The sequence below is a fragment of the Garra rufa genome, chromosome 4 (assembly GCF_049309525.1).
Source record: "Garra rufa chromosome 4, GarRuf1.0, whole genome shotgun sequence".
Lineage (NCBI taxonomy): Eukaryota > Metazoa > Chordata > Actinopteri > Cypriniformes > Cyprinidae > Garra > Garra rufa.
Window position 1 is genome coordinate 35,245,744 of NC_133364.1, and position 16,681 is coordinate 35,262,424.

At 39.5% G+C, this 16,681-nt stretch overlaps 1 protein-coding gene across 1 annotated transcript; it reads right to left on the reverse strand.

Moving 5' to 3' along the window:
• Positions 1-12,910: 12,910 nt before the first annotated feature.
• Positions 12,911-15,331, reverse strand: LOC141333957 (C-type mannose receptor 2-like). The gene is made up of 4 exons (XM_073839110.1): positions 15,295-15,331; positions 14,851-15,204; positions 13,437-13,784; positions 12,911-13,274 (listed from the first exon to the last, which is right to left on the reverse strand). The coding sequence occupies exons 1-4, from the start codon at positions 15,329-15,331 to the stop codon at positions 12,913-12,915; spliced, it is 1,101 nt and encodes a 366-aa protein (XP_073695211.1). The 3' UTR covers positions 12,911-12,912.
• Positions 15,332-16,681: the final 1,350 nt, after the last annotated feature.

Consider the following 16,681-nt stretch of genomic DNA (forward strand, 5'->3'; position numbering starts at 1 on the left):
TTCTGAGAAAAAAAAAAATATATATATATATATTTTTTTTTTTCTCAGATATAATTAATTCGGAATTTTGGTCCATGTCAGAGGAAGAAAAATATACTTGTATTTCAATGATTAAAAAGTTAAAAATCCATCTTAACATAAATGCACTGTACATAATGATTAAGACAATATTAACATGTCAGAAGTCTAATTCTAGTTAAAGCATGAAGATGTGAGTTGTTCTTACTTTAGAAGTCGTGTGTCTCTGTCCTGAGTCTGATGTTTCTGTCTGCAGCTGTAATGTGATTCTTATATCTGCTCTAATTCGTCATTCAGCATCACATAATTTATTACTCTAAACAATGGCCTTATACTTTTTTTCCTCATTTATATTTTTATTACTTTGTTGCTGTAATTCTCTGGACACGTGTTAATTTGCATGTGGTGGAGACTGAGAGTCTGTATGTTCCTGTATGCACACAATGTAATGACACAAGCAAATGAAAAACAACAGCAGCAACACATTCAACTCTTGTTGAATTATGGAAATCTTATACACAGAGAATGTCAGCATAATTTCATTACGTACACAGGTGTTGTTGTTTCCTCTTCATATGATGTCAACTCAGTCAACATTATAACTGTAAATTCAACGATCTGAATTTTTTTTTTTTTTTACAATGCAGGAAAATAATTTAAATATAGAAACAATAAATTAATGAAAATGTACACTCTTTCAAGTTAACAGTTGTAATGTCGATGTAGGTGGTGAATGTCATAATGTTAAATCATGTAATTTTTATTCCTTTTTCCGAGCTCGCTACTCATTCCTGAGCCTGGGGCTCTCCCCCCTGCCCGGGGAGAGGGGTCCGAGCTCAGCACTGGCCCAAACCCAATAAGCGCTCCCCATTGGGCTGAAGGTAAGAAGACGGGGTGCTAACAAGTCAAGAGATGATGAAGGTAGGATCGTTAGTTTATTTATAGGGATTCTCTCTTGTCCTGATCTGATTGGGAGAGCGATTACTGATGATGGAATGGCCGTGTTAATTATCTGTACGAGTTCCTCCCAAAACATGTTACTAAAACATCACTTCACAAGTTCCCTCTTACAAATAATAAACTGAGCAAACGGTTATGTGTATTTGGCTTGCTGTCCGGGAGAGGGCTCTTTGCTCGGCACTCATTCCCGAGCCGTGGCACTTCCCTCCCGGCACTGGCCCGAACCCAAAAAGTGCTCCCCCGAAAGGCTAGTAAACGCTGGACAGCAGCCAGATAACCCCCCAAAATGCCAAGCTTGGACTAGATGGATGCTGGATGTTGATTCTAACTGGATCCCACTTTAGTATCCTTTAATGGAGCTGACTTGGAGGTTTTTGATGGTGTTGAGATAGGAGATGAAAGAGGTAATAGGTAGCAATGAGAAGTCAGGAAACGGGTAGATTGTAAGCTATGTAAAATATTTTAAAACACTTCCATGCTGTTGGATAAGACTGGAGGGTCCTTGGGGAAACGGCTTGAAGAATGGAATTGAGGGAAGCTTAGAGGATGGGTCTCAGTGGGTGGTTTATGGGAATGTCAGCTCTGAGTAGGGGGATGGAAGCGGGTCCGCCTCTGGTGCCAACTATTTTAATTTCTGGAAGGAAAAACGAGAGAGTCAGCTATTAGATTTTTTAGACCCAGGAATGTGTTTTGCAGTAATAATGAATTGAAGAATGGGAGCGACCTTTATTAACGCAGTGCACGGTAGCTTCGTTGTTGCAATGGACAAGGACACTGGTGGCGGACCATTCTTTGCCCCATAGAATGCCCCATTTTGCCACTGCAACGGCATGGCAATTGCCCGCTCGTTCTATCCGCAGACATGGATGGAGGAATAATGCTTGGAGGTTCGCCCGGTTGGAGCGAAGTGTGCAGGATGATGATGCAAGCACTGGTGAGCGCTTGGCAGAGTCCTGCCACGGTCCATTTCAATTTGGCTGGGGTGGATGAGAGGGCTGAGGCTTAGGAAGACGCAGGGGAAGGTAGCTGACGCCTGGAAGGTGCCAGTGACGGCGTGGTTCGGCGTTTGGAAAAATGAGCAGCGGCAGCGCGAGAAGGCCTTTGGCCCCGTGGTGTAGCCGTGAGCTCGATTGGAGGATGCTGCAGGCCGGTGGTGGCCTGAGTTGTGGCCGGAGATGCTGCAGGATCTGCTGTTTAAAAGAAGTTATTCTCTGGATATAATTCAATCTCTGATATTTTTCTTGGTGGTTTGATGAGCCAATGCCTGACAAGACAAGAGATGATGAAGGTAGGATCGTTTGGTTATTTATAGGGATTCTCTCTTGTGCTGATCGGATAGGGAGAGTGATTGCTGATGATGAATTGGCTGTGTTAATTATCTGTGCGAACTCCTCCCGAAATTTGTTAATAAAACATCACTTAGTTAAGTATCTTTTTAAATCTTTTCTTCCTGCTTCCTCTCTGGGGGCAGTTCTTCGTACCTCGCTTACTACATCCAAGATCAAATGACACATCCAAGATCAAATAATCATGCTAACTATGAGCTCGCTATTCCGGTTCTCCGAACGCACCTGTTGTTGATGATTAGTTTAGCTGGATGAAGTAATCTGAGATCACTGGGTGGCTTAAAAGGGGCTACGTATCGATAGTAGAAACATTGATCAGCAACTCTTTGACTGGTCGGCGAACATGTCGAAGGAGACAAATTAAACTCGTAAGTTATTATATTATATTTGCTCTTCCCTTTTTTTTTGGTTGCTGTTATAGACAAACAAACAAACTGATTTTCAAGAGACTAAAATTATACTGTTTTAAAGGGAATTATATTATATTACAGGGAAGAGAAAAGGGAATCCTCTTTCACATTAGAGGAAGAAAAAATCAGTTTGTTTGTTTATAACAGCAACCAAGAAAAGGGCAGAGCAAAAAAAGATAAGGGGTGGCCCTGCACCCCCTCACACCCCGGCAGAGGAGCTGGCCCTAGGGTTGAATGACACTAGACCCATTGTTGAGGGCATCCCTGGGGCAGCTCTTCCTTAGACCAGCAGCACCTTCATAACTGGTAAATGAGCTTATAATTATATTTGTGCAATGTAAAATATTTGGTTGTTGCCTTAATTAAAATGCTTTTTGTACTTTAACATTTATTTATTTATTATTTTTTTTTTGTGTAGTTTTGCATCACACTCCATGACTTTTAACTGTTCCCACTGTGTTACTGAAGTATGCACAGTAAGTTGGGGTTATTATATAAAATAAATGTGTGTGTGGGCAGTACCACATCCCTTTGTAACACCATTTTGTTTCCATTGCACAGTACAGTGAAGCAACCCTGTCAGATGACTGTGGTTTGGAGGAAGTACCTGTAAGTGCATGCATAATTTGGCCTGAATTTGTATCTACTTGTGTTCTTGTGCAGTGTGAGTTGCAGGCAGAGAGGCCTGATACAGAGGTGGACAGTCTTCTAATTAATTTTACTTAATTTTACTCAATGTATTGACCATTAAATGTTGTCTCTACAAATGAAACAGGGTGACATCCATTTGCTCTTTAAGAGAAGTCTCCAGCAAAAAATAGAGTATACTGTGCTAAAGAAACAAAAGTTTCTAGGTAAATCCACCTTCGCTTTTATAGCCGTGGTCTCTCATCTTGATTCCACAAAGTAATTTACTATTACTACTCTAAAATATAAATTAAATGTGAAATAATCAAATGAAATAGAATGATTAAATTAGAAAATGACCTGTATGTTTCTGTATGAAATCAATAAGAGAATCAAATACTGCATTATCTTTAGTTACGTTGATAATATTTATTTATGGAAAAACAGTGTTAAACAAACTACACAAACTATGTTTAAGTGACATATGCACTTTTCAAATGACAGACTGCATTTTTTTATTTTTTATAAATTACCCTGCATCACATATATGTGCGGTCATCTTTGACTTGTAATATAATAGTACAAATTAATCGGGCAAATATCGCTGTTGCTTTCGTATAAATGAAGCGGACATAACTGAGTGGCCACGATCTAATCCTGTTTATATAAAGTAAGCCTGCTCCAGAGCAGGTTTTACGCTTATGGATCTGTTGCTATGACAGCAAGTCCCGGATGAGCGTCGAAGAACTTAATGATTCATGATCACGCGAAATCATCAACAATCAAATCCAGCTAACTTAGTTAGCGAGGTACGAAGAATGGACCCCTGGTTTGTTCATGTACAACAAAATATCAACACAGTTTAACCCTGTAAGGCCCACTGTTGTAATAGTACAACACAATTTTTAGCTTGACTAAAATAAAAACTTTTTTTTTTTTCAATTAGACCATATTTACGCAATTAATAAGTCTTATCGCTCATCCTTGCTCATCCTTGCTAGATTTTAAAAAGAGATTCAAGAGAAGGCACAAGTGCAACCTCACGCTCCACCTGGGGAATGTCCATGTACCCTCTGGCTGCCCAACCGAATAAGGAAGGAGCCCAGAAGTGAGCAAGCCATATTGGGGGCCCTCCATGCCTTGGTGAGCTCCTCATGAACCTCTGGGAAGAAAGGCATTGAGATGGAGCAAGGTGGAACGTCGCTGCTCGCACCCAGAAACCAATAATCAGGCCTCGAGCGCTTGGTAGAAGGCGCCTTAGACACCTCCAACCAGATGCCCAGGAGCATGCCCAGTCCTGTCACAATACGCACTGGAATAGCGTAACAGAAAGACAGAGATCAGGGTCCAAAATGCAGGTGAGGTTCTCTTTATTAAATAAAGAAAACAAAAGGCCAATACGGTTAAAACAAGACACGACAAGACTTACTGGAACTTCAAATAATGCACGCTCGAGGTGAGGTGAAAGAGGGGAGATTAAATAGTCTTTAGTGATGGGGAACAGCTGTGTGTGATCAGGGTGTGACAGGTGTGTGTGTGATGAGACCTGGAGTGTGGAAGGAAGGGGGATGGTGACCTCTAGTGGAGAGGTGAAACCCCGCAGGTCAAACTCGTGACAAGTTCAGCATTGGACTCCGACTGTACAGCATCCTCTGCGGGGTGCTGTCTGGCAGAATCCTTCGCAAAAGCTGCCGAAAGCTCCTCCTCTGATGCCGTGATTGACATCCTGTCCCCCTCTGGAGCTCAGAAAAGGACAATAGGCTCGTCGCGGGACAAGCAAGCACCATCTTTTGGCAACCACACGGGGCTACGAGAGGACTCGGACCTCTGTGGAAGCTTGCTGGCAGAGCATTTTGAATTGTCACTCTGAGATCATCCTGGCCTTTTAATCAACGCAACCAAGGGACCTTTACGGCTCGCCGAACTGGGCTGGGTAGAGGATGAGGGCAGCCATCTCACAAATAAGAGGCAGGATCTAAGCGTAGCCATGGACATGCGTTCGCAATGAACACACAAACTATTCACGAAAGCCACCTCGGCATGTTGTCGGCCCAGGCACATAAGGCAGCGATCGTGTCTGTCTAGGGAAGTCAGGAACAGAGCATGTGAGCAGTTCATTTATGTTACATAAATGAACTCACTGTTGTTGCAGATGAAATGTCGGGCAGAATTACATTTGCCATTTTCCATTTAACATAACACAATCATCTCTGCCTTCAGGTTGTCCAGTAGCCCAGTTCAGATAACGTGACCACTGCCATTCATCTAAACCAATCCAGACACCCCAAACATGATTGTTAGTCACACTCTTCTTCAGCTTACTCTAAACAAAAGCCTTTTTCATTTTTCTTCCTTACTCATGTGTTTTCTCTCTGTGTTGCTCTTTTTTTGCTCTCATTCTCTAGAAGTGTGTTCATTTGAATGTGACTTTATGGTCTGAATGTTTCTGTGTGCACACTGTAATGACACATGCAAAAAAAGGATAACATCAACAACACATTTAATTGTTCATTCATGGAAATCATAGGCATAAAGAACATTTACATTATTTCATTATGTACACAAGTGATGTTGCTTCCTCTTTGTATGATGTCAACTCAGTCATCATTATAACAGTGAATTCACTTTACTGGTGTTACAAAATGAGTGAAATTGAAATCCATACACCACGTTACATCTTGTGAATATACTGCATTTCCCCTTTTCTCTGTCTCAATTGTACAACAGTCACTTATATTATAAAAAAAGATTTTGAAGAATTTTGAAGAGTTCTCTTCTGCTGGTGAGGGTTGTGTCTTTGATAAAATAGTCCATGTGACATCAGTGGTTCAATAGTAATTATATATATATATTATATATATAATAGTAATTTATGAAGCTATGAGAATTGTATTTAGTTTTTGTGTCAATGTGAACTGACTAAATATCAAGTGTAACTTTGATATCTAACTGGTCTTTGATTGTTATTATACACCAATTTACGAGTCTAACTGTGTGAAACATCATTTACTCCACATTTGTTTTATATCAATAAAGTGACAGTTAACCCAAAAGTAAAACTTCTGTCATCATTCAACTATTTGTGATGTTTTTCAAAGGCTAACAGCAGATTGCTCACCTTTTTTTTTTTTTCCCAGGCAAAATATCTAAAAATTCTAAAATCAAGAAGAATCTTTTCAAGTTAAGTAAAAAATTGTCTTATTTTCCAAAAAAATAAAAAAATAATAAAAAAAACATTTTGTGAATTTTTGCTTAGAACAAGCTAATTAATCTGCCAATTATTTGTCATTCATCTGACATTCTTATCCAGAGTGACTAACAGGCAACCAAGTACAGTTCACTGTCCACCGCCCATTTCTGGTTTAAGTGGCTTGCTCGAGGGTACATTGGTTCCAGCCCCAGGGAACTCACACCTACAATTATAATCACATTTATTAGATTGGATCCCACATTATAATACAATGTCAAATAAGTGATAATGAGAGAAGTTGAGGGTGACAAAACTCCTGTTGAAATTCTTCCCTTTGTAACTGATCTCCAGCAGAGCCGGATTAACGCAAAGGCAAACTAGGCACGTGCCTAGGGCCCGATTGGCGGGAGGGGGCCCAGACAGAGGGACACATTTTTTTTTTATTTATTTATTTTTTTTAATGTACAAATGTCCTATCTACAATCTATTTCAATATTTATTAATTAACTAAAAATAGTGACGATGTTTATCTTAACCATAGACTTACATTAACGCCAGCCCATGACTGTATAGAGCGGCGCCAGCCAGTCAGAGCCATACAGAGCGATTTGTGATAAGCTAAGCTTTTCACCCAGAGTTATGCCGCGGAACGGCAGTCAAACCCGTGAATTCCCACTCGTGAACTCGTACTAGATCGATGGACTCCCAGTTACGAGTTCTGACGTAACATACAATATTAGCCCTAATGCGTGCGGTGTTTATGCAAGTGGTACACGGTGGGAAAATAGAGCATAGGACAATATAACGTTGCAATCAAATTAATAATAATCTAAAAATAATAATAATTCATAAATGTGCCCAGGCAGTTTGGCGTGACTTGCCTGGAACGCTACAAAGTCGTGAGTCGTGATTTTAAATCGTGTTTAACGAGCTCAAAAACCTGCCTGGAACGCGTAGCATTAGATGCATGCTGCACATTTAATGTTATTATTAAATAAGGCCTATTATTACATTGCATTTAGTTTGAGAGCAGGGTTCGAATTACAAAGTGGCTTTCGGGGGAGCCCTATTTTCCGATCCTCCCTGACTGACTTTAACGCTTTTGGTGCATGTTCGGGCATTTAAAACAATAGGTTTACAGTAAACCTATTGTTTACTTAGTAAACCGTTTATTTCAAAACGCAAGAGTCAGTCAGTGTTGTCAGTGTTAGGGCAAACAGCTCTGTCCACGGTTCTGAATCAACCGCGCTTAGGCCTACATCATGCAAATCATGATGAAAACAGAATAACTCACATAACAATCATAAAAAAAATACATCAATATTAAATAGGATTAGGGCCAATCCTCACAAACGCACAGATCAAGTAAGTAATTCCATGATTATACCTTAAAGAAGTTCAAGTGGTGACGTAAACGTAGTAATTTCAGTGCAGCGCCGCCACGCATGGATGGTCACAGCAGGAGACAGCGGAAAATAGTGTTCGGAAATCGTAATGTAATGAGCGAATAAACACACAACATTGACACATTTTTAATATCATCATTTATTTCAGGAACCTTAATGTACAGAAAATCAAAATCTATATGCGACACAAAAAATGGAAAGTGTTTTAGAGCTCCCCCTAAATGTCTCAAAGTAGGCTTTCAGGGGAGCCCAGGTTCTTTTCAGGGGAGCCGAGCTCCCCTTAGCTCCCCCGTAATTCGAACCCTGTTTGAGAGCAAAGGAATGACAACATAACCAGTACATTATTTGATTTGTATTGCTTTTTACCTTCCCTCCAAAACTCGTTTTTTTTTTTTTTTTTTAAATTCAGGCAATTTTATATTTTGAAAAAATTAAATAAAGCAAAGCCGTTTGAACAGCGCTCTTCACTTATTATTTTATTTTACTTACAAAACAGTCTTCTTTTTAGCGTTTATTTTACAATAATAACCAATAGGATAGAACACAGGTGTGGTGTTTTAGCAGCTAATCTATTGGTGATTAATATAAATGAAATAAAGCTAAAACTCTGTTTTGTCAGTGTTCCATGGTCTCATAGCCTACTATGAGAAATAAAGTTTAATAAATGCAATACAATGCATCACAAATCCGTGAGTACAGTTTACAAACCCGTGGGAACGGATTGCTAAAACTGCGCAGATTATAAATTTGTCGGTAAGGATTCAAAATCTGAGCTCACGGATTGGAAATTCGTGGGTATGGTTTGATAATCCATGGGCACGATTTATATTTATTTATTTAACCGAGGGAACAGTTTAAGAACTCGTGAGTACAGTTTAAACTGAGGGAACGAATCGCAAAACCGTCCCCACGGATTAATTATTTTTCTTCTACAGATGACGTGAGCCCAATATCGTTTTGCTTAATAAACTTATTTGCTCTGTTTACATACTTTACTGACACCTATTGGTTATTTACTGGTACTACTGCCTTAACAATGACACTCCCAATGGATAAAATGAGGATAATTAAATAGCATTTAATAGAGCCGTGTAATGTATAAATAATGAATATCAAAAATAGTCTGATAGACTGTTTTATATACAACACATGACTTATTTTGGCATACAACAACCAATTTTTAACCAAAGACTAGGCTATGTAAAATGTGAATTAACTTTTATTAGTAACTTTGGTAAGTTTCAGATTTCAATTCATAAATAACATCGACGGAGGGGGGCCCAAAAAATGCAGCCTGCCTAGTGTAGTCCATTTATTTAATCCGGCTCTGATCTCCAGGCAATCCCCTGTTTTTAATCTTGTCCAATGGCTCAGCTGGGTGGGCTTGGGGCTCATCCTCACTTGAATAAAGAAATAGGTTGTGTTGCTGCCTCTAACAAGGATGAATACTGACTATGAGATGGGCTCAATGTGGTGCTCACTCTGGGTGTGTGTGTGTCAGATCCTGTCAGAAAACAGCCATTTTGTCTGGTAACAGCAAAACTAGTCGACAAAATTGCCTAATACCCCAGAGAATCTTGTCTGGTACCCAAAACTCCATAAACAGTCTTCTATCAGCTAAAAAGTTGACTGAATAAAGTCAGAGAAGAGCAGAAGCAAGAGACGAAATGATGAAGATAGAAAATGAGCAGAGTTTATTGAATAATCTTAGTTGCATATGTTTCAATGATAGACTGACGAACGCAAATCCAACAAGTATGTTATACCAAACTGATTCACAACAAAAACCCATAAATCTTGAATTGATTAAATGGAATAATAAAACAATTAAAGGATAAATGATTATAAATTAATGAATGAACAAAAATTGAAGAATAAAAGAAAGTAAAACACTGCGAGGGGACCTAATCGGTTCACAAGTTTGTCTGGGCCACGACAAATTAACTCATGGGAATGTCATATTATGTCGAGGCGAAATTGTTGAGGGCCTATATGATAGTGATTCATTGGCGAGTGAATCATTCACGTAGTTTCATTTGTGAAACATTTATCATCACACACGTGCATAAATACAATCATAAAGTAAAAAACTTTATTGGCATAACTGTCATTTACAGTATTTGCTAAATATATGGTAGCAAATACTAGCATATACAGAATGTTAATTAGGTACAGTAGTTACACACATTTTTGAAATGCATCACTAAAATGAACTGAATCTCAGTGAATACACACACGAGAGAGATACTTATAGAAAGCTTGATATTACTACTCTTAGATGAACTGTTACCGAAAACAAATATGGGATAACTTTTACATGTTACTAATATTTTCTTAGAACATTAACATATTCTTAACTATATATATAGAGAGAGAAAAAGAGTTGTTTAGTGTTCTAAAGATACGATTAGTGCGAAACATACAGAGTCATAACCACACCAGGGCCCGTATTCACAAAACATCTTAAGGCTAAAAGTAGCTCATAACTTGCTGATTTAGGAGAAAATCTTAAAAATAGTGGGTGTGTCAGTCCTAAATTTAGGACTACTAAATTTTGGCTCTGAAAATATTTCTCAAAGCGTTTTAGCACTAAAGCTAGCTCTAAGTCACTATAAGACAAAATCTCAACTATCCTAAAATGGCTGTTGCTGGCAATCTGCCTCAGAACTTAAACTTTTTTTTAGAAACACTCTGTATTTATTTGCACACACATGTTTTTTCCCCATGCATATTTTTGGAGGTTTTGGTTTTGGAGGTTGTTCAAACTCCAAATTTCCCTTTGATTATATCCTTGTTTTCATTAAAGGGGCTATATGCAACTTTTTACCCCAAATAAACGTAACAATAGCCTTTTTATTTGACCATTTTTGACTCAAACATCTCCTGATGAGCATACTGACACCTTGGTGCACCTATAAGCCTGTATCCTATTTTTCCTATTTTCTGTCGGGTCGGATTTTTCGCGCGCTGTCTGCGGATGTGACGTCAAGCACGTTCATGTTAATCGTTTCAGATCACTCTGCCACCACCGCTAGTCAGCAATTAGCCTTAGTTTCTCAAATGGTATATGTATTTTACTGTTCTTACCTCTGTAAACATAATGTTGACTTCTTTGCAGCGGATGACTTGTGAAGTGTGTACGTACGAGCACGCGTTGCGAGAGCGAGCAGAAAGGTAGAGCAGTTCTGTTTTTTGGGCACAGGTGTCAGTCACGAGTTTAAATTTCAGAAAGTTACACATAGCCCCTGTAACAAGTTGGGCAAAAAATAACAGCTGTTATTTCGTCAAGTTTGGTTTTCTTTTATGTTTGCATATCTTACCAGCCATGATTATTCTATTCAGTTAATAAAAAAGGCTGTTTATGTGAATATCAAATAACTGTTTATGAGAAGCACACAAGTAATAGGCTGATAATGAGCTGAACATATACTTGTTTAATTTGTGACACTTAGCCTGCATTTTAAAATCTTGATGGTAACATTTTTTTAAAAACTTTATTTAAATATGGCAACTTAATATCATGCTCTGCAATATTTCTATGAAGAAATCTCTGACAGAGACCCTTCTCCTATCAGCCAACCATTGTGTGCATAATTAGTAAACATGCTGACATCATCCGTGGAAAAGAGGTCAACCCCGCCCCTTACTCTTAGCTTAAGACTTCTCTCTATTCCTTAGTAAAAGTTTGTCTCAGCAGCTTTGGGAATGTACCCTGGAAATCCAGAGATCTCGCGAGAGCACAATTTGAATTGTCTCTGCAAGACACTCTGGCCTCGAGCAATGATGCATGTTACTGCAATACGTAAGCAATTCTGGGAACCAATCAAATCGGTGTATCTGATGAAGCCGGGCCAGAGGCGAGCTAAGCTGATTACGACAGCGCTGCGAGGTACGGAATCATTTAGTAAACATTGAAAGAGATCTATTCTACAGATGAAAATCAGTTGTTTGAAACGGCTTTGGCCGCTACAAAAGAGGAACAGAAAGCCGCGCTCGAATTGTTCCTTTGCAAGAAGGACGTTTTTGCTGTTTTGCGACTGGATACGCCAAGAGTTCAATCTATCAGTTAGCTCTGCTGGTAGTTATTCACGAAGAGGAACAGATCGGAAGCAGGCAATGCCAGATAGCATTCAGCAGTCTCGAGTCCTGGCTGTTAAAGAAGTGGCGATAAATGTTGTCGAACAAGGTCTACCGGGACAACCTGATCGGGATTGTGGTGGATGAGGTCCATCTCATTTACAAATGGTAAGAGTCACTTGGTAAACTTACTGTAAGGAAAAACGGAACTATTCAATAGTAATACAGTAGCCTAACTTGAACAGGACAATATGTCTCGCTGCTGAATGAAATGCTAGCGTCTATCCACATATTAGTTGATAGTTAATGAATAGTTTGATCGGACCTAATTAATTAACGAGATTGATTCGGCTGTCGTAATTAATAGTTATTAATCTTGTCACATTGTTTATGTTATAACATTGAAATCCACTCTTGTATGTTCACCGTCGCTCTGGATACGTCACACCATGTATTGTTGTGATTGGTCTGGAGTTATCCAATTGCATGCAGTGAGAATTTCAAATGCATGCTTGGTGCCGCCCCTCGAGTTAGGTCCTTTTCATTGCTTGAGGCCAGACCCATTATCTTAATAGATTAGGGTCTGGATTTTTCCAGGCTATTGGGAATGGGATTTAAGAGAAAACTTTTAGCTAAAAACTTCTACTGCTGTTTAGGAGAACTCTTAGTGCTAAGATAAAATGTTTTGTGAATACGGGCCCAGATATACAGATTTTCATAATACAGAAATAAAATAAACTTTTGACCATGTTTCAAACCCATTACGTAGATTTACTAAGAACTTACTAAAGAACAAATCAAACATAAAAGTACATCAGAAAACGAATGGCCTATAAAGACCATTAATGTAAGTAAACACATGACTGTGTTCCTCACTCTTAATATCTGCTGCAGATGAAGTTGAGTTTGTGAGATTCAGGAAGGCTGATCCAGCGCTGATCTCCTCCAGACTGAACTGCTCCTTTTCTGTTCTCGAGGCTGCAGTTTTCTGGTGTGGTTCCGTTCCCTGGAGCCCAGTTGTGATAGCACACCATCTCTCCACTCACCCAGAGCCACATGTTCATGATGCAGTAGTTGTGTAAACCCAACCACACCGCCGCAGTAGACGCCCGTTTAACCACGTTTATCACACGCCGCTGAATCTCTTCTGAATGAACCGACACCAGATCCACATGATTCTGTCTGCAGTATCTCAGAGCTTCAGACCACGTCAGATTCTCTTTGACCACAATCAGTTCATCTGGACACAAAACAAACCACAAGCAGAAACTAGAGAGAGACTGATCAACAACAACATGCAGAACAAACACTGGATGAATTTGTCGTGTCAGACATGTAGCGTCAACTTTAAGAGATCTGGAAGTGATGATGGATTGAGTGTGTTTTGTGAAGATTTACTCACCTTCATGACACACAAAAGGATATTGATTGCTGCAAGAGAAGTCAAGCCATTGTCCCTGAGTGTTCAGGTCAACACTTGTACAGTTTTCAACACCTCCATGATTATTAGGTTCACCAGATTTCCAGTATCTGAATGAGGAGTCACTCTGGTCTGACCACTGCCATGAGTCTCTGAACAGACCGATCCAGATCCATGATCCAGATAACCCTCTATCACTAATGAACTGCTGAACCTGTTGATTCTCATTCTGGTTTCTCACACTGACCAGATCAATGTGATTCTGTCTGCAGTAACTCTGAGCGTCTCTCCAATTCATCGTCTGATTGACAAAGACGAGTCCAGTGTTCGCTTTAAGAAAAACAAATGAGAAAAAGATTCATGAAACAGTTTGTTATTCTTACGCTGCTTTATGGATGCGAACAGGAGCAGTGGAAACATCAGAAACACATCATTCACAGACTTGAGCTGCTTCTACAGCTGCTGATATATTGAATATTCACAATGTTCGAGATGCTTTAAAATATACCATGATCTGTCTAAAAACTTGATTATGATTGGCTGAATCATGTGCATTCAAACCATTAAATTAAAAACACACACACACACACACACACACACACACACACACACACACACACACACACACACACACACAGACAGACAGTCATTAGCACACAGAGAAACATTTACCCCCTGTTTCACAGACCAGGCTTAAGCTTAGTCCTAGACTAAAAAGTAAGTTTGAGCTGCTTTAACTAAAAGACTCAACTTAACATATATCAGTGCCTTTGTTTTGTCTTAAGATGCACACCAGTAATGTTTTTTGTCCTAAGGTACGTTTATAAAATTATTTACATTTAGTCCTTTTTTTATTTACATATTCAAATGTTCTAATTGAACTATGACCTTACCCTGGTTTAGCTTGATCCCTGTCTGTGAGAGTGCGCCTTAGAAGCACAGAGTCTGCATCGTATTATGAATTGACTTCACTATCGAATCGCTACATTACATTTCTCAGCAATGAGGGTTTATGTTGTACTGGACTATCAGGTTAATCTACATATTAAAAACAAAGCTCTTACAGGTCTGTGCTGAGATACTGAAAGATGAAAATATCAAGCTGAATCACTTCTAGTCACTGGCTGCTGTATGTTTATTTAAGATCAGTTTAAATCTCTAATTTCTAGGCTCTTTAGTTGCAAGTTTGCATTGTAACAAATTATTGTATAGAGGGGAAACAAAATATCAAAGTGTGTACAGTGAATGAAGTCTTTTCTTCTTGCAAATATTGTGTTGTTACAGAAATGGTCTCAACACTGACACTTTTCTTCTGAATTCACAATAAAATTAAATAGTCATACTGTTTAGTGTTCTATTACAATCTAGTATATGGTGCAACTAAGAATAAACTCACTGTCGTTGCAGATGAAATGTCGGTTATCACTACATGTCAAATCATGCCATTGTCCATTTGCTATCATACCACAATCTGTGTTTTCTGGTTGTCCAGTAGCCCAGTTCAGATAGAGCGCAGGTTCACCTGAAGACCACTTCCATTTATCAAGACCCGTCTTCTGCAGCCCAATCCAGACAAACTCAACACTTCCAACATTCACACTCTTCTTCAGCTCGATCATGTCGTTCATGTTGTCAACGGTGGCCAGATCTGAGTATTTCTCTCTGCAGTATCGCTGAGCTTCAGTCCAGGTCTTCAGCTCATATATAAAGTGATACTGACGCTGAACACATTCAGATACGGAGCAGAGAGCTGTAAAAGAGAGGCTTTGCTTTAATGCTTTTCACATCAGGATTAAACCTAGAAACTAGAAACCATAAATAAAACCACAAACACACTCACCACTGAGGAGAAGAATGAAAAACAGAGTTTGGTCCATTCCTGAGGAAAAAAAAAATACAGATTTCTCTCAGATTTCATATATTCAGAATTTTGGTGTAAAACACAATTTCAGTAATAAATAAACATCCATCTTAACAGGAATATAAATGCATTGTACACAATGATTAAGACAATATTAACATGTCAGAAGTCTAATTCTAGTTAAAGAACGAAGATGTGAGTTGTTCTTACTTTAGATGTTGTGTGTCTCTGTCCTGAGTCTGATGTTTCTGTCTGCAGCTGTAATGTGAATCTGCTCTCATCCGTCATTCATCGTCAAATCATTTGTTTATTACTCCAAACAAAAGCCCTTTTTATTTTTTTTCCAGTGATTTTCTGATATTATGCGTTATTTTCTGTTTGTCGTTTCTGTAATTCTCTGGAAGTTTGTTAATTTGAATGTGGTAGAGACTGAGAGTCTGCATGTTTCCTAAGTAAGTATTGCATTTCCATAGTTTCTCTGTAAAAAACCACCACAACATTTCCATTTTCTTATCTTTTTGTTTGTTTTCCATGTTCTTGCACCTTCGATACAGTCAGTGACCAACAGCATGTTTCCATGTAATAGATTAAAATGATGATTAAGAACTGTCACAATAAAATACAAGAAGGAATATGAGTAAAGAGTTCAAAAAATGGTTTAAAAAGCTAAAAAGTGTTTGTTCAAATAATGTAAATGGAAAGTGCATTTCTATGGTGTCTTGTAAACCTGTGACCAATCATAGGTTTGTAAACGTTCAGGATGTGTGCGCATCATGGTTGCAGAAAACCTGGGAGAGATAGTCTTTATGGCTAGAGAATTACACAGGCTCTGGTGTGGCGGCCATCTTGGCGGCCATCTTGCCCGGGGGCTCTGGTGAGGCGCTATCATGCCCTAGCTTAGCAGGTGTGACATTAGCAGGCACTGGCATGGCAGGCTTGACGTGAACAGGCCCTGGAACAGCAGACATGAAGTGAATAGGCCCTGGAGCAGCAGACATGAAGTGAAGAGGCCCTGGAACAGCAGACATGAAGTGAACAGGCCCTGGAACAGCAGACATGAAGTGAACAGGCCCTGGAACAGCAGACATGAAGTGAACAGGCCCTGGAACAGCAGACATGAAGTGAACAGGCCCTGGAAAAGCAGGCTTGACGTGAGCAGGTCCTGGAGCAGCAGGCTTGATGTGAGCAGGCCCTGGAACAGCAGAGATGAAGTGAACAGGCCCTGGAACAGCAGACTTGACGTGAGCAGGCCCTGGAGCAGCAGGCTTGATGTGAGCAGGCCCTGGAACAGCAGACATGAAGTGAACAGGCCCTGGAACAGCAGACTTTGACGTGAGCAGGCCCTGGAGCAGCAGGCTTGATGTGA